The sequence below is a fragment of the Falco cherrug genome, chromosome 5, assembly GCF_023634085.1.
Source record: "Falco cherrug isolate bFalChe1 chromosome 5, bFalChe1.pri, whole genome shotgun sequence".
In the NCBI taxonomy this organism is placed as follows: Eukaryota; Metazoa; Chordata; class Aves; order Falconiformes; family Falconidae; genus Falco; species Falco cherrug.
Window position 1 is genome coordinate 69,894,585 of NC_073701.1, and position 18,803 is coordinate 69,913,387.

General features: G+C 45.1%; 1 protein-coding gene across 1 annotated transcript in view; it reads left to right on the top strand.

The window, feature by feature from the left end:
* ELAPOR2 (endosome-lysosome associated apoptosis and autophagy regulator family member 2) overlaps positions 1–18,803 on the top strand; it is a 103,773-nt gene that overhangs the window by 61,977 nt on the left and 22,993 nt on the right. The window contains exons 3-9 of the mRNA XM_055712478.1: positions 6,652–6,847; positions 7,457–7,604; positions 10,384–10,470; positions 12,805–12,910; positions 13,547–13,699; positions 14,789–14,877; positions 18,183–18,363. Of these exons, the coding sequence (XP_055568453.1) occupies positions 6,652–6,847; positions 7,457–7,604; positions 10,384–10,470; positions 12,805–12,910; positions 13,547–13,699; positions 14,789–14,877; positions 18,183–18,363 (960 nt within the window). The remainder of the gene's footprint in view (positions 1–6,651; positions 6,848–7,456; positions 7,605–10,383; positions 10,471–12,804; positions 12,911–13,546; positions 13,700–14,788; positions 14,878–18,182; positions 18,364–18,803) is intronic.

Below are 18,803 nucleotides of genomic sequence, written 5' to 3' on the forward strand. Positions count from 1 at the left end.
GTAACCCTTGCAGCAAATGTGGTTGATAACCTCTTGGTGATGACTGCCTTCCTCCACTCTATGCTACGCTTCCATGAATTTGTTGACTACTTCCTTTCCAAAACCACAACTTTCAGTGTCCAAATGATGAAGTAAAAAGTGATAATAAAACTGTTCTATGTGCCAGGCCAGCTAGGGAAAATGGTACTGTTCCTGTCAAAGAGGTGAACTGGAAAAAGCATTGCTCTGTTTTGTAATTTCTTGAGTAAAAGGGAAAATTACTTACTCTTAAGAAAAGGAAGGCTCTCTTCCTTGGAAGGTACTCTTCCCCAAGTTACATCAGCTTTCAGTGTGATCACATTTCGAGCCTAAACAGCCTTGACAGACTTTTTTTTCTTATAATTAAGATTCAGTCTGGATCCTGGTAACACATTGGGGTATAATGACTGAAGAAAGCTAACATCAATTACTCACAGTCTATTGGAGAAGCCTTGTATAAATTATTCACGGAAGACATTCTGAAGCTGGCTGAGATTATAGGAAACATTAATAATGAAGCAATGATTTCCTCTCATCCTTTGGCTTTCTTTTTTTCTTTTCATCCTGTATTTTGGTTGGTCCTTGGTTCTGTGTTGTGCGGACCCTGATGTCCCACGGTATCACTAAACAGATGTTTCTGTGTGCTTGTCCTTGGCCACATCTTCTCCTCCAGGTTTGTGGCATGTGTCTGCTGAACCCAGCAGCTGTTCACAGTGTGATGCTGCCAACCTTATATTTCCTTTCTGAGCCACAGTCAGCCCAGACTGCCTGCAGGAGACAGCAGCGTCTCACCTAAATCCCAGGCAGCGGGGCTTTGGATGAACAACATGGGAATGGAGGGGGGAGGGATGGAAAGCCTGTGTTTGAGACCATTTTTCCTGGGTATTTTCACTGTTTTGGGTAGAAGTGCTCCATAGCTACCCCCTTCTAATGTTGTAATCTGGCAAAATCCAGTCCTGTTTCTTTTCTTAAATTGTAAAGTGTTGAGAGCCAGGAGGACACATGAAAGTGCACGTGCTCAGTGGCAACAGAATAAACAGAAGAGCTGAAATAGTTTCAGGTACAGTAAGTAAGAAACGTCTGGAGAAAAATGTCTGCTGAAGAGAGTGATAGAGGTGGAAGTAGTGGGTCCAAGTGGTGTGGGGTGGGAAGCTAGCTGAGAGAAGCTGTAAGACTGAGTGGCCAGGGCTGCATAAAGGAGGAAAGCAGTTGAATATATTACAGGTTTAGTGCTGGAGGATGCAGGGCATTGAGGCAGCTTTGATTAATCTTCTGGTGAAATCACAATTATTTTGATCCCTCTCACAGCATGGCAGTATCTGGGAGATATTCAACATGAGAAAACTCTCTAGATGATGATTTCAGACCTTAGGAGGAGTAAAGTAGTCATATACTTGTGAGGATCTACTCTGTTAGTCCAGCAGTGTTTGTGATAAGCCTGTCCTGACCCCCAGCATCAGAAAGTTAAGCAACGTGAGATTGTTAGGGTCAGTTACTAGAAGAGAAATGTGCCAACTAACATTGGTCCCTGCCCACCAAATTCACTGGGAAGGCCACAGTTGTACTAAAAAGCTGTACTAAAAAGCAAAACATGACCCTGGACCCTTGCAGTCGAAGGTCAAATGAGGCAAGCTTGTTTATGGTCTGCTTTGCCCTCTGGCAAGGTGTTTCCATGTCTGCAAAGTGACTGTAAAGTGCTATCAGATCTGCAAAGTGATCTACTGCAAGCACTCCTTGGAAGTGGTTACAGCAGGCAGGGCTCCTCCAGGGAAGTAAGATACCATCACTCTCAACATACAGGGTTTAAGAGGAGGGGGCATTGATTAGATTGGCCAGTTTGACCTCAGGGGCCATTAAAATGCATCCAGTTAGGTTGATGCTGATTATTTGTCTTTGGCGTGAGCTTTTCTTCCGTATGTTGTCCAGTTATGGTGTGAAGCACTTGAGAGACCAAGGCTCCATCACACACTGTGACAAATTGTTCCAGCAATCAGTCATTCTTCCTATGAAAAAATGTGTTATTTCCAATTTGAATTTGTCTGGGTTCAGCTTCCAGAGGTAGTTCTTCTTATGCAGTTTCCTGTTTGATTAAAAAGTCCAGTGGGATCCTGCATTTTCTCCCCCTGGAGATGCTTATATATTAATGAAGTTGACTCTCAATGTTCTTTTGATAAACTAAGTAGACTAAACACTTCAGAACTCTCACTGCAAGACATTACCCCCAATTTTAAAAGCGTTTAAAGTCCTTTTGTTTTGCATTGACCTCTTAAAAATGCAGAATCACAACTATATTCAGTATTAGAATGATCTTCTTGCCCATAATACACGTTTCATCCTACACATCTCTGCCTCCACCTCTAAATATATTGACAGATCTCACTTGTGCCTTTTTTACATGTCTTGACAGTGGAAGCTCTTGGTGAATGGTGGGTCTGCTCCAACCTTCAGGCTTGCTACTCTCTGGGGTACATTTCAGCCCCTTTCCTCCCTGCTCAGTGATGGTTTCCCACCAACAGCCCTGTCTGAGATCTCTTACTCAGGCAGTTCTTATGTGCCTTGCTGGTACTGTATGGTACTACCTTCTTCATCAGAATGACATGCAAAACTAAGTGTATTAGAAACCCTAAGCCTATTACGTCCACTCAGTCACCTTTATCAAGTGACTTGTAATGCTTTTAAAGAATGAAATGAGGTCTGTTTGACAAGACTTATATACAATGGTTTCTGTGGGTATTAGTACTGTAGCTCTTCTTAATTTTTTATTAAGTGAATCCAGCATCAGCTTTCTTGCATGCATGTATGAATGTGTGTGGCTTCCTATGGCAGTGCCTATCTAACAGTACTTTATGGCATGTTTTGCGAGCAGGACTGGTCACCTGTACAAACCACAACATATTTTTTTTCTTCTGTATTCATTTTAAGAGAGCTATAGCTACAAATCACCAATAACTGCTTCACTGGAGCTACTGAAGGCATCAATGTATCTAGCACCGCAGTATGCTGTCCTATTCCTAACTGCCTCTGGAAATGTTCTCCCAGTTTTAAAAATGCCCACGATGAGGCAAGTCATGAAATCTTTTAATGCGTTTCACAATTTTTTTCACAGAAAGAAAAAAGTTCAAATTCAGTCTTCACAATGTGCACTGCTCTGTGTAACTCAGTGTGTGGCACCCAAACTGATATTTGAAAGGTGTAACAGGAAAGTTTGCAGTCAGAGAGGGAGAGGGAATAGCGGTGTCCAAACAGGCTCAATAGTGTCAAATCTGGAAAAGATTTTCAGAATTGCCTACGTGATTTAGCAGCCTTAGTTCTGTTTTCTGAAACAGGGTAGGCATATAAGGAGTTATTCAATAGAGATGTTTTCTCTGAAAATTAGGTATCAAATGCTTAAAGAAATGGGCTCTGGGGCTGGGGGGAGATGGTGTTTCCAAAGCCTACCTCTGTCAGCCAGGAGATTTAATTTTTCCCCTGGACTCCAAAGCAAGAGGGAGGGTTTAGTGGAGGGCAAATCAGAGCACACACCTAAAATTTATGATTTAGATTCCTGAAACTTCACATTCCACCTTAACCTCCTACGTGGTGATGCTGCCCTTCCCGATGACAGCACCTTGCATGTGTCACCCTCATAAACACAGCAGTGCTGCAATAATGTCAAGCGGTCACTGGTCAGCGCTGGGTCTGTGCTCAGCTACGTCTTAGTGAGATAGAGCAGACATGAGCAAGGCGTAACTCTAGTGCCCTGGGATGGTTCATTTGTCTGTGCCCCGTCCCCCGGCAAGCACCTCCTGGCCCATCGTGGCAGACATCTGCTCTGCAGGGTCCTCCGGGCATGGCCACAGCCTGCCCTCCGAGTGCTGGGATGGGCTTCTGAACTGATGCTACTTAGTTGAAAGAGGGTTTGGCCTGGCTTTTGGTGTCCCCCTGTGCTGGAAGAGCAAGTTGTGGTACACTAGGAGAGATCATCATCACTGTGCTCATAACGTGCTGTGTTTTCTCCCCATCCCCCTCCAGCCGCTCCTCACTGCCTGGAACGAGACCAAATGATGCATCTGTTCCAATGTCAAAAGTGGTGCATATTGCCACTAGCCGCATTCAGCCCCAAATTGAACCTGGCAAGCAGCTGGCATGCTCAGAGCTAGTTTGCTTGCAGTCGTATGTGTTTTGACGGGAAATGCTGCTGCCTTTGAAATATGATTCTTAAAAAAGGGAAAGAAGGTAATTCCCCACCTAAATAAGAGGAAGGGTCATCTCGCTCCTGGAAGGTGAGTGATGGATGGCAGTGTCCTGTGTGGCAGCTTGCCTTATCTCTTATACCCTTTTTTTTTTCTTTAAAATTCTCAGGCTGCAAGGAGTTAAAAGATATTATTTCAACTAAAGCAATAATCTCCATGCAGCCTCACTGCAATCGAAGAAGAGGCTCTGCTGCCTTCTGCATCTTCATTACAGCAGTGAATTGCTTGCAGTTACTGACTCCTTATTTGAAATTCACAAATCTGGAACATGTGGTTGAGCAGCACTTTCCATTTCTTGCTATTTAACTTCCTTAAAAAAAAAAAAAAGGTGAAACCATTAAAAGATTTGAATATGTCCTTACAGAGCTCATTTTTTTACTTCCCTTCCCGATGGCTTCTCTCTGCACCCTTGAAAAGAAAAAAATAAGGCAAGATTTAGTAATAATGCTAAAGCAATGAGACAGGACACCTCTACACATTTAAGGTGAAAAGCTGTACAAGGTGTGGTCTGAGTTCCAATGCACAGCAAGGTGCTGGCTACTTTTCTCTGGATCTCTGAGGAAAGCTGAGTGTCTGAGCCCAGCTGCTTGAGCATCCTATGGCTTGAGCTGAGGTTCCAGAGGCAGTCAGGTGGGATGTTAGTTGTACTGCTACATCATGTACCACTGCCTACAAAATCTCCTTGCCCCCACTGAGGGTGGATTTTTTACCTGTCTGTCAGTCTTTCACAGAAACCCATTACCACAGGATTTCCTTGTGTATGCCCACGCCATCACCTGTCCCTGTTAGGCTCCTGCCCGCTTTCCTTCTTAGTCCATCACCAGTGAGCGATGGGGTTAGAAAAGCAGATTTGTTGTCTTGAGGTCCACTGGTTCAAATTCAGAGAATGCTGATATGACCAAGAGGGAAAAATGACCCTTTGGCAGATCTTTCCATCAAAATGGACCTTTTATCTGCATTCCAGCGATGCCCATCAAGGACAATTACACAAAGAAATGTTGCGGGAGCTGGCACAGAAATGGGACCCTGAATTGTGGTTGTATTCAGGTGTCATGCAGCCATAACTTTATCAAAGTACTTACAATCAAGTTTTTCTGCAGTTAGATAAACACCAGAACACATATGGAACCGCATATGCTGGGACTTCAGCTGGCATCAGTGGTTTTGGGCCAGTGTCACTACTTTGGCTAGCAGTCTGGTCTCATTCTACAGTTTTTCAGACTAGGGAGCTTCCGTCTGTCAAAGCGAGTGTATGAGACATCTGTCACGGCACAACGTGGCATGCATGAAACAGGACAAAAGCCCCACCATTTCTTGTGTGCATTGCACTGAATCCTGCTTTGGCTAGACTGGCACAGTTAAGTAAAAATCTACAAGCAACACAGGAGATATTGTGTGCTGTCAGAAAGCGCTCATTTGTTTTCCACCAGGATGTTCAGTCTCAGGACATGGTGCAGCATGGGGCTGGGGGAAAGTGGGATGCTCTGCCACTCAAATGAGCATAGACATGGGGCTCCATGGACATACAGGGCTTCAGCTGCTGTCCAGGTTTCCCCTGTATAATGGGAATATTCTTCCCTTTAGCAGGTAGAGATGTGATCAGACTGGAGCAAGGGACATACAGTTACTTGGAGTAAATAATTTTGGAGACATCAGTAAAAAAACCCACTTTGTGACCATAGCTCCTGATATGTCCCCTAGTTACACATTTTTAGTGCTGTCTGTGCTGTACTGGCAACCAGTGCTTATTTTCTCAGCATGCTTAATATCAACCCAGTCAAAGATCCTCATTTGCTAGACATAGGCCCTTTGGTGATCTTTTCCAAGACCACTTGGTCTATCAGGCAAGATGTTCAAGGCTTTGTAGGCATCCATGTAGGGAGAAATGTGGAAAGATCCTTGGATTGGGTCTGCAACTCTCAGCCAAGGCTTGTAGTGTGCTGTTGTACACCCTTCTTAGCTACCATCCAGGTGGGTGAGATGAGTCTGCTCTGGCTCTCAAGTGCTGGTGATTTTAATTGAGTTCAAGGCGGGTGAGCAAGGGTAAGAAGGACTGTATTACAAGTCCTCATTTTTACAAATTGCTTTTGGACACAGTCTGTGGGTAGAGGTTTCATTTCTGAAATCTTGTTTTGCCAGCAGAGACAAACTGCAAATCAGGAGCCATCATCTGAGATTTGGTTTCAGTCCTGCCATGTCAGTGACAAAGCAGGCACTGGTGAACATCTCGATTCTGCAGTGCATGTTGGTAGTTCAGCTGTTGTATTCATGGGACTGGGGCATCCCTGTTTGGTTCCCTTTAGTGGCGGTTCACTCTAAACTAATTAAGAAGCAAAAAATTAATGGAAATTAATAGGGATTAAATTCTCTATTCATATGCTGGAAACAATTGCCTCCCCAGCTTTCTCCTGTGCCTCTGGTGAGTACCTGGAGATGAAGAACCAGGTGTGCAGCAAATGTGCAGAGGGGACCTATTCGCTGGGCAGCGGGATCAAGTTTGACGAGTGGGATGAGCTGCCGGCAGGATTCTCCAACGTAGCGACTTTCATGGACACAGCGGTTGGCTCGGCTGAGAATAAAGCCGACAGCTGTAACAAGTAAGAAGTTCTGTTTGCATTTGTGTTACGCAGCCATGGGCAAACCTGAGACAGCTCAGCAGCACAAAGCCAGAATGTCTGATCTAAGCTCTCTGGAAGGTAACCAGCCCTATCTGTGGCAAACAAGACGGGCTGCAAGTCAGATTTGTAGTCACCTCTTTGCTGCCATCATGGTCTCCTCGAGCTCATCAGCAGCTAGTGAGTCTAAGACCAGCCTGGAGCTGCTCTGATTTGTAGCTGGAAAGCTCCAGGGTCATGGTATGGTAAACGTGGCTAAAAGGTACTTTCACAGCCTATTTAGAGACCCATGGTAGTCATAGAAGGCTGTTACTAATGGAAAGTATATTGAACCTATGTATAATAAACCTTTCCTGCATGGGCTGGGTCCTACATTTATAGCACCTTTCCCATGCATGGTTTTAATGAAAAACATTATATTTGCATGAAAAATAAATGGGAATCCAGTAATAAAATCATAAATTCACTGCAGTTAGCTACTGTGGGAATCTGGGTTCTTTATTTAGTAACATGGTTTTGTATGGTAATGTAAGAAAAGTCTCCTCAGTGTCTGTGATCTCAGCTGAGGCTTCTTTTGTTTGTGTTCATCAGCTCTTCGTGGACGCCTCGAGGGAATTACATAGAGTCGAACAGGGACGATTGTACAGTTTCTCTCATCTATGCTGTGCACCTGAAGAAATCTGGTTCTGTCTTCTTCGAATACCAGTATATTGACAACAACATCTTCTTTGAATTTTTTGTAAGGCCTTTTGTATGGTGAATGCAACCTTATATTGGAGGAATTCCATCCAGATAAAGGCCATTAGAAAGAGCTTTTTTCCTCCCTTTACATTCCCTGTATGTCCATAGCTTGTTACTACTGAACAAGATAAAAAAAAATAATCCTATTCTCTTTCTGTCACTTATGCTGCCTTTTGGCATTTATTTCAGCTTCAAAACTCAGGCTAAACTGATCCTATCTACCATGCACTGGGATTTTTCCACTGGGGTCATGACTGTCCCTGTTAATCCAGCCTTTTACAAGACAACTGTTTGTGGTAGATGCTTCAGTTTGGGGGTGTTTGACTTGAGATGCCTTTGAAGGGACTTGACGTTGAAAAAGACTTCTTCCAAGGTAGGCATCCAGAACCTGAGGTGCTCCAAGGCATTAAAATGTGGAAACCCTAGCTTTAGTTTTAGGTCAATTTGGGTCATAACATGAATTAGATGACAATTCATAGCATGCATAGATGAAAAGAAAACCAGGAGAAGAATCAAAAGGGTGATCCCTAAAAAGAAAAAAAAAAACAAACCAGAAACAACAGTAACAGTTCTCCAAACAGACTTAGGAGTAAGCATTCAGATGACTTTCAGTAGGAATTAGGTTTTGAGGACACGTCTGCACTGCAAACTGGAGGGGCTGGGGATCATTAGTTCTGAAATGGGAGCAGCCTGGCTGGGGTTGCACCATGCTGTACCCAAACAATGTGATCAGCAGTGACCCAAATGGGAAAGGCAACCCTCCTCTGCCCACGTGGATGGACTGGTTGGCTCCAGGGAGCTGGAGTGCTCCCAGCAGCAGGCTCTGCAGTGTGGTATAAATGCCCCACATCACTGAGATGCTTTGGAAGGTTCCACCAACACCTGCATAGCTTTCCTTTTCATGCTGTACCTGCCATTTGGGACAGAAAAAAAACGTAATGGGAGGGCAGCTCAGAGCGGGAGATGACTGGAAATTTTCAGTTTCCTCTGTTACTGCCTCTGTATCTGTCGGGTAAGCTCTGGTTTTCATCCAAAAAACCACAGCTTATGGTAGCTCACAGGAGTGAGAAGCCCTAGCTGGTGTTGATTAATGTTTCTTGAAGCTTGGGGAAAAGTGCAGAGTATCCTTACCCTTAGTAGAGATGGGAAAGGAAAACAAAAATAACCTGTTGGAGGCATCCTCTTGCTTCTACATCAATGCAATAATTTGCTATTGCATACTTTGATAAACAGACACTGCAGGCAATAGTATTTAGCTGTTTCAGTTTTATTTTAGACTGTCTTGCCTTCTTCATGTGGAGAAAGCAAATACACTTTCTGCTGTCAGAAGAGTGTACCAGGGTTATGAATCCTTGTTCCAGTGGCTTGAATGACTGACTGATCTGCTCCTGCAAGGAAGCAAAATATATTGTTCCTCTGAGCACTGGCTTTGAAAATGGCTTTTTGATTATTACTTTTATCCATATTCCATTCGTTCACCTCCTTAAATTTATCATTCCCTGCTCAAGAAGCAGTGAGTTGTGCAGTCCTTTATTGAAATGCCCATGTAAATAATGCCTAGTCAGCCTCAGTATTTCAGGGAAGCCATATTTAACATGCCTCTAAAAGTCTGAATTTTTCCTCCAGCTTGTCTTTGTGCTTAGATATATTTAACAGTGACACTTTATCTCTGGACAGTGGCATTTCAGTGGCAGTGGTTTGCAGGTTACTGGGAAATGGTGAAGTTTTTGGGTTCTCCAGGCACAAGTGGCTACACTGCTGATCTGAGGGTAAGCGAGTTGTCCTCGAATGTGGGAAGCAAGTGTAGATGCTTCCTGTTAGATACCCAGTGCTTCTACATCCTTCCTTTCCCAGGCTCTTTTTTTATATTGAAGCCCTTTTTACACCTTGTGAGAAGAGACTATATATTCTTACCTCCTTTTTGCAGGTGGGAACCAAAGACAAAGATGCTGTAGATCAGATTGTGCAAGATAATTAGGGATCTACCTTCTACTTAGGTGCTTCTCTCACCCATTTTCCTCAGTGCTGTTGATCTAGGTGGGAATTAAGTGCTCAGATGCTTCAGAGGATGTGGGGTTATGCAACTGGTTTCAGACTTGTGGAGCAACTTTGAGGAGGTTGCTTGACCCTGGGTCTTCTGAAAGTGTGGAACTGCCCTTTCTCCCTGGTGGAATGAAAGCTGAATAATCGAGCTCATGCCTCAAAGGGACTTGATACTTTTTCTTCAGAGAAGACAGTTATGAGAAGAAAGAAGTGGACCACTGTGAGGCCATGCACCAAACCCCGCTGCAAGGAAAAGCAGCTGAGCTGTGCTGGACTTGGGCAAGGGACAATCACCCTCACACTTCTGCCAGGGCAGACTCTGTCTTGATACCGTTACTCTCAGCCCTATTGAGATCAGGTGGCAGGGAGCCAAAGACATAGCAGATATTGGCTGCAGTTTGTCATCTAGCTTTGGCCCATCCGCTCCTACCTCCCATCTGACTTAGAAGCCCATGGCCTCTGGGTTTTAGAGAATTGGGCCTTGGTGGGCTCAGCAGAAGGAGGAGGCAGCCAAGACAAGATGCTCAGCATCCAAGTCTGACCAGATAGAGAGAGGACAAGGCTGAGATCTCCTCCTGCTCTTTTTTTCCATCTGTGGGTCATTGGGGGCACTGTTAAGCTGCTAGTGGGTTTTGAAAGTTGGTGCGTTTTTGGGTTTTTTTTTGACACAAGTAATGTCCCTGACAGGGAGATGCATCTGGCTGCGGTCACTGATCTTGTGTTTTTATTAACAGATACAAAATGACCAGTGCAAAGAGATGGAGTCCACGGCAGACAAGTGGGTGAAGCTGACAGACAATGGGGAATGGGGCTCTCATTCCGTAAGTGAGCAAAAAATTCCTTCATGAAGCTTTTTTCCATTTTTAAATGTGTGTGATTTCCTCTGAGCAGACAGCAAACAAGGGCCAGATCCTGTTAATGCATTTGCAGGAGTGCAGCTTTCCTAGTACTGAGGGCAGATCCCAAGCAAATGATATAGATGCAAGACTTTGTATTGATTTCCCTGAGCTTTGAATCAAGTGCTTTATGAGGTTAAATAGATTTATGCAAATCCGCATGCCACAGTCACTCTGCATGATTGTAATTGAAATCTTCTGCAACAGTTGTTTACTTGTGAGAACGTTATTCCCAGTTGCTGAGCAGAGCAGCAGGAGCCATGTGTGTATGTGGAGGCAGGCAGGATGGGCATTTTATTCTCAAGTGCAGGCAGAAGGGCTGGACTGCACCCAGCTTGCGCTCTGTGGTGACTTACCCAGTTGAAAAGCAAGCTGGCAGCACCGGGGTGGTTCCTGCAGCACTGCCAGCTCCATGTTAGGAGCCACAGGCCTTTGGCTGGCCTGTGACCCAGCTGGCTGGGTTTGCTTGGTGCACAGACAACGTGTAGACCAACTCGTTAGCTCATGGTGACGCCTGGCTTCCACTATACAATCATACCCTAACTCCCAGAGCCATACCAGCAAAGGCCCAGCATAGGTGACATTATGCCAGAAGAAAAAGGCATTTTATGAGCATAGACAGCAGCCTGGTCTCTGTTTTCCATGGTCAGCTTGTCCTCCTGGAGGAGAAACTGTATTCCTGAGCCAGCTCTGGTTGGCAGTGACTGTTAGCTCAGGCACAAGTCACATCAGGAGGCAGGAGACCTGGGTGAGGATGGGTGAGTGGCACAGGCTGAGAGGTAGGTCCAAGGCCAGGGCATTGACGTGGGTGAGCTAAGAGATGTAGACAGTGTCTGTATGAGCGATGGTGCCACCACCTGAGCTCATCATCTGAGGTGTGCTATTGTCTCCACGGAGTATGAAGGTTGCTTGGATGCCTGGCTGAAATGCAGGCGCACGAGTAGGTGAGATGAGTGTTATGGCTCTTCCTCAAGGCTTTTGTCTGTACTACAAATCCTGTCCCGGTGGCTTCTCTGAGCCTGGTTTTCCAGTGTCTGCAGCCTCTGCTTCCAGCATGCTAGTCCTGCTGCACAAGAGCTGATGCTGCGTATCTCTGCACCACACAACATGATATTTAGTTCAATATGGTCCCAGTTCTGATGTTACCTGTGGTAAGCCAGCTGTGCTCTCCCCTCCTGGGTATTAGCTGTTTGGGGAGTGGGAGATACAATATGTTGTATTTCCACTTTGCTGAATTTTCAGACTCTATCCTGGGTGCACAAAAACTGTGGCCCTGCCAGGCCTGTCCAGCACTGCTGGAAATCTCAGTATCTTGCACCCTTATGCTGGTAGAGTTTATCCCTCTTCTTGTGTGCAAATAGAGCACCTTCAGGCCAGTATCTCTATGTTGGCAGTAGGCATCTTGTACTGGGCTAGCAGGTAACAGTGCAGCTTTGCAGGCCAGGCAAGGTCTTGGGGAAACCTGCTGCTTTTAGTGGGAGGAGTGAAAACTGCAGTTACACAGGTGAGTTGAAGGCAGCAGGCACCAACACTGCCGCTGAAAGAAGTGGTCCTGCCTTCCTCCTGCCCCTTACCCCAGCCATGGGGCCACCACCCCACCACCCTCCTCGTGCCAGCACAGGGGTTGTGCAGCTGCTTGCTGAACCATGCCATGAAGTCAAGTAGGTCAAGGCAGTGGGAAACCAGGTTGATTTCTGCATCTCATTTGCTGTTTGGGGTCAGAAATGAGCAGGAGGGATGGGACTGCTGCTGGGGACACTCCTGGTTTGTGCCTGGCTTACTGATGGCGATGCTGTAGTGTTAGATACAGGCAGAGCCTGATTTTTAAAGCCTATAAATAAAACTGGTTTGTGAGCCTGGATTTTTGAACTCTGAGTCATGTTGGGTTTCTTTATAAAATTGTATCCCAAGGCTTTAAAAACAAACTGACTGTATCTGAACACAGAGCTAGAGACCAAAGAGTGGCAGGGGTAGCTGTATAAAGGCAGGAGCAGCTTTTCCCAGTTCTGCTTACAGCAAGGTGTTTTTCCATAAAACTGGGGTGTTGAGAAGCTTTTTTGAAAAGCACACTTTGGCACTCCTTGGAGATGTCTCCACAGCATCTGCCTAACTGTCTCCCCATTACTTTTTGCCTCACTAAGCAGCTTAAGAAAAGCCAGGATTGCTGCTAGGATGCAAGAAATCTGGGTAATGGAAGTAAGAAATGAAACAATTTCTTGGTGAGGGGATGTCTGCTAACTGTCATGCGTGTTGTTGCAGGTAACTCTGAAATCAGGTAGCAATATATTGTACTGGAGAACCACAGGGATTCTCATGGGGTCCAAAGTAGTAAAACCAGTTCTGGTGAAAAACATCACGATTGAAGGTAAGTGATATTTACCTTGCAGGTCTTATCTCACTCTTTCCTCACAGCGTTTGCCAAGTGCCATTTCTGCTGGTGTGCCTACAGCACCGAAGTGGCTTTTTTTAGCCTGCTTGTCCCTTGTTTCCTCTGACGTGTAGAAAGAGAACAGCAAAACTTCAGTCAGGGAAAGGCTGAAGACTAATTTAGCTGGTAAATGATGCCATCTACTGCAGAAGACTGGCCTAGCAGATAAAAGAGAGAAAAAGGAATAAACTGGTTTTCTTTAGTATACTATAGGAAGAGCGTGCTTTTGGCAAGCATCTCAGCAGCGATAAATAGATATATGTATCACAATAGTGACATTTCAATGACTATATAAATAATTAATCTGGGGTTGCTCTCTTGGTCCTGTTCTAAGTGTAATCAAACTTGTAGTGTCGTATAAGGTTCTTGCATGGGTCAGTCTTGCATTGAGGAGCAAAGATTAAAGACCTAAATTATGAGTCAGCAAAGCCAAAGTATCTAAAGTGGGTAGTGAAAGTCTGTGATTTTTAAGCTGTGTTATGCAGCTGGCTTAATTTCCCCCATAAGCAGGTAGGCAGTAGTTATGGGGCATACCTCTCTGTTTCAGTGCTTTACGTGTAATTTATCTTACAGGAGTTGCATATACATCTGAATGCTTTGCATGCAAGCCTGGTACCTTCAGTGACAAACCAGGTTCCTCTGGCTGCCAGGTGTGTCCAAGAAATACTTATTCTGAGAAAGGAGCAAAAAAGTGCACCAAGTGTAAAGAAGAAATGTATTATGCAGGTACATAAATCAAATGGGTTAAGCAAAACCAGGAGATGTAAGGTTATATGCTATTTCCATGTGCAGATGTGAGAACGGTTTTATCCAACAATGGAGTTTAGTCTGTAGTTGATATGCAAAGGGGAAATTAAGATGGGACTTCTCAAAAGCTGCAGGGGGCACATATTTGCATAATGGGCCACAGTCGATTTTGGCTAAGGTCATTTATACTCACATGGAGATCTTTATGACCTTGAAGGGATGAGTTCTTCTGGGTAGTAACAGTCAGGCTGTGCCCTCTCGTGGTAACTTGTGTTACCAGTTGGCGATAACCTGAACTGGCTTCATCACTGGCTTCAGGCTTGTCCTGTTTTGAGGAATCTCCTTCCCAAATACTCTCCTGGCCTGTCCCTGCTTCCTGTGTGTTTGGAAGATGTGGTGACCTAGTTGCAAACCGTAGTCCCCAAAGCCCTCTGCATTCCTAGGTGCAGTTATCTGGCGATCATCATGTAACACGGGCACATTCTTCATGCTCAAAATACCTTCAGTTTTCTTCCTTGCAGTTGTTTTATAAGAAAACTTTGAAAGAATCAGTTACTGACCATAGCGCCTGCTATCACAGATTATGGCAGATGGCTGAGGACTTGTGCTGGTGCTCATGATGGGAGGACTTGTGCTGGTACTCATGATGGGAATGGAAATTTTGCAAAAATATCCGGGGGCAGGAGAAATTGGGCCAATCTTATAAGAAAATTTCTAATGGGTTAGGGTGGTTTTGCTCCTTATCAAGTGAGAACATATTCCTGTGCTTGGCAAACTACACAAATTACTGCTGGAATGTGAAGGGTTGGGGTGAGGTTTTGGGTGACTCTGTGGTGATACTGAATCAATGAATTCAGTGTGATAGTACAAGCAGAACTGGTATTTTCCCTGTTCCCCTGCTTCAGTTCAGGAGAAGGTTCATGTAGACTCTGTTAAGAGTTTGTTTTTTCATTCTTGTTTTTAATTTTTCTGCTGACTCATTTTAATCTCCAGATTTTAAACTCATTACGGTTGTTTCCAGGGACCATTTGATAGTTTAACATCCTGTTCCTCACCCTTTCTTTTTAGATGAGGGATCCAGTGTGTGTATGGAGCGTCCTCCATGCACAAACAAAGACTTTTTCCAGATCCATACCCCATGTGATAAGGAAGGGAAAGTAAGTAGAAGGCATGATACTGTTTTTAAGCTCATTGAGCTTACTGTGTTCTTTTGATTTTCAAGTATTCTCTTTCCCAATCACTTTCCCAATTTTGCTTCCAGCTTTAAATCTCTCTGAGGCTTTGGGCTTGTCCTTTTAGTTGCCTTCCCTCCAGCATTTATCCATCCGTAAGAATCTGCCTGTTATTGGTCTCCTTAAGGAATCTGTCACTGTGAAATGCTAAGCTCCTTGCACTTGTGATTAGTCTGACTTGGTCTCTGGTGCTACTTCCATGCTCCTAAAACAACAGGACTGGAGCACAAGGTGAAGTACCATCCCAGAATAAACTCTACTGTTTAGTTGTTAGCCATCTTTCCTGGCATACTTTTGGCTTGTGACAACTCATCCTGTCCCAGCAGCACCCAGGCATGATTCAGGTGCTGCTGTGGCACAGGAGCAGAGGACATGACCATACCTATTTCAGGTGGAAGACTGTTTGCCTGCATAGATATGATGTGTGTCGTGTCCCTTAGTTTTAACATCAAAGAAGAGCCTACGGTCTGTTGAAATAATGGTATATACATAGCCTGGGAGTATTAATGTGCAGCAGCAGAGCTTAGCTGCTAATAATGCGCTTGCCTCATGGGATGCCTCAAAACACCTGAACTCTCAGTAGATTGTTTCACCTGAAGATCTTATATCCACTGGGGGTCTCTGGTAGAAAGACCTGCTGGTGGAGTAGCCTGGGTTTGGAGCTCTCCCACCCTTTATCCCAAGCAGTCAAGTGGGGTTTTGGTGGGCTTTGGAGAAGAAACTCCTAATTACTGGGATATGGAGCCCGCAGAGGTGCAAACATGTGGTCAGGCCTGTTTTGTCTCTTTTCTTCCCTTTCTCATCTCTCAGATCCAGACGGGATGGCAAGCAGTCAAAATCCATAGCATCTGTAAAGCTGCTGGCTTAATATTTGCTGGCAGGTTGGACTATTTTGGAGTTTCCTGGTCAGCCAGCTCCAAAATATAGCTGAGAGTTTATATGCTTTAATAATGAGGCACCAGTGAGTTTAGCCCCAGAGCTGGCCGCCTCTACAACCTGGTCTTGAGTCACAGATCCTTGCTCCATTAACTGCCTATAACGACTCCGGGAATTAGCAGCAGTATTCACTGCTACAACTCCAGGTACTGCTTTAATTGCAGCCTCCTGCAGGTTACCCTGGCACTGCTCCCTGCAATTCAAGGCTCCCTGCCATGGAATAGGCTCCTCTTCCTGCGCCTCAATGGCCTTTCCCTTCACCTCATCAGAATACAAAGTAGATCTTTCTGCAGACACCCTTCATCTTCCAGTTGCAACAACAACATGTGTCATGGATGCACAGATACCAGCTGTGTTTCCAGGACCGCTTTCAATGTTTAGTGCCCTGCATCTCTGGAAACTGGTCCAGGTTTGCCATACTCCCCAGCCATCTCTCCATGTGATGCAGCTCAGTGAGAGGCCCTGACTCTGCAGCCCATCTTCAGGTGAACAGTGTCTGCAAAGCACCAGCCTAAAGGTCTGTTGATCCATGGCTTACTAAAATTAGCCAGGTTTTTCGCTGGATGTTAGATTGTTGCATCCCTCCTGCTGTCCCCATTCCATGTGTAGAAGGGGCCTCAGGAGATTTAAGTATTTGACTCCTATTGACTTTTCACCCATCTATTGCTTTAAAAATCCCAGGCTGATTGCTTCAGCCTCAGAAACCTTCACCTGGGTGGCTGTGGGCACTCTGTGACCCTTTTCTCACTGTGCAGATGCAGTGGGGTTGCTTTAGTGTGTACAGTGGGCATCACAGGTACTTTGCGAGCTTCCAAGCCTTTTTATTTCAAATGTGGTGCATGCTGATGCTGCTGAAGCATCGCTGGAGCAATACTGCAGAAAATCCTCTAAGTGCTGAGGAACAGCAAGGGCAGGCTGATCCATAAGGGGCAGATGCCACCCTGACAGCAGGAGCAGTCCCACAGTACCTGAGCAAAGCAAGCAAAGCAGACCCAGCATCAGCGGCCAGATGCAGCCAAGGTTGCTAGACAAGTCCATGGTGATGAGTCGTGACCAATGTCAAGCTGGAACATCAAGTCCATGGGTCAGTCAGGACATGGGTCAACCAGCATACATGACCCATGGCTGCAGCCCAGCACAGGCAGGGACAAATGGTGAGAGTCTGAGCTTAACAGCAGCTCCCAGGAGCTGGGACCTGAGCCTGCACTGAGGCTTTTTCCAGCCTTTTTTCAAACAGTTTCAAAGCTGATCAATACTTGAAGAGCTCTGTGCTATCAGAGGGCTAACCTTGAGCAAGAGAAGCCCAACACCCAGGATGGCAGGGGCGTGTGCTCAGGGCCCTGGATCAAATTCCTAAGGTGAAATCTCCCCTGCCAAGCTCTGTGCCTGCGCCTCTGGCCTCAAGGATCCCTGACTGCACTGCTGGGACCAAAGGGTGGAAGTATCCAGAGCAGGAGCTGTGGCCAGGTTAAAGTCTTGCCAGTTGGGTTTCCCAAGTCCACAACTCAGCTAATTTTCATCTTGAGCTATTAAACCCTTTCAGTGACAGACCTAAAGTGAGATGATATCTGAAAACCCAACTTCACAGGTGATGCATCTTACTTAAATCTTTTCCTGAAGACAGGAAACTTGTCTCCTTGAAGAGAGGTGATGATGGAGAGGTGATACCATTGTATGTGGTAGCGCCAAGGACTGACTCATGTCAGTGTTCATGAACTGCTCCTTATGTGATGTGGAGGGACTGGTGAGGGCTTGGGAGAGCTCCTGTGTGGTTTTGACATTTGCTCAGTAGATGAAAATGGCTGGAGAGAAATTGAGGATTCTTCAAAGAACAGGCTGGTATGGAGAAAAAATGCAAAACTTGCGGTGTTCCTGTGCTGACAGATGCCTTCCCAATAAAAGTGTTTTATCATGCAGAAGCTACATTTTGGGTTACTATGGTTAAAATGCAAAGATTGCTTATGCAGTTGTTAGAATTATTCATCTGACATTCCCTAGAAACATATTCATGGGGAAATTCACTAGGTAAATAGGAATGAACAGTAGTAATTGTTTTAAGCTTCACATTTTTGCTTTGCTCTGAAGGTCTGGTATCTCGGAATTGCCTGTGAACCCAATCACTTCTGTTTCCCTTCTCCACCCTTCCCTTTATTGTCCTGGATGTGCAAGGTCGGGTTTTTTTGCCTAAAACATCAGGAATACCATAATTTCATTTACAAGGGGGACCTTGATTGGTGCATCTGGTCCTAAAGCTTCGTAACATGCCTTGTGAGCTCAGTGTCTTCTCCTTCCAGACTCAGATCATGTACAAATGGATCGAACCCAAGATCTGCAGAGAGGATCTCCCTGACGCGTTGACCCTACCTCCTTCTGGAGAGAGGAAGGATTGTCCACCCTGCAATCCTGGCTTTTACAACAACGCCTCGTCTTCCTGTACTCCTTGCCCACCAGGCACATTTTCAGATGGGACACAGGGTAGGAGTCCACAAAAAAATTGATCATGTCCACAAAAGTTGTCACCTGCTTGCATTTGACTTAGTTTAATGACACATCATCTTAAGCCAAAGTTCATTTTGCATAAAATACCTACTAAATAACATCAGAGAGAGGGAGTTGGAGATCTGTTTTCTCTCTGAAGTCCTTTCTTATCAGGGATTGCTGCTCTAAGTTGACCTGCTGTGTTCTGAATGCACTTCTTGGCTGATATAAATATCCTGAGGGTAATTTTAAGGGATTCTGAGAAGGGAATCAGAACTTTTACAGTCAGTAATTCCTCCTCACCCCTTCTCCTGTCCGTGCCAAGTTCTTCCTTTTGAATATCTCATTTTACACACTGTCAGATGAGTACCCTACCTACACTGTCTAGACTAAACTCTGGGTTGTTGATTCTGGGATGTATTGGCCCAACGGTCACC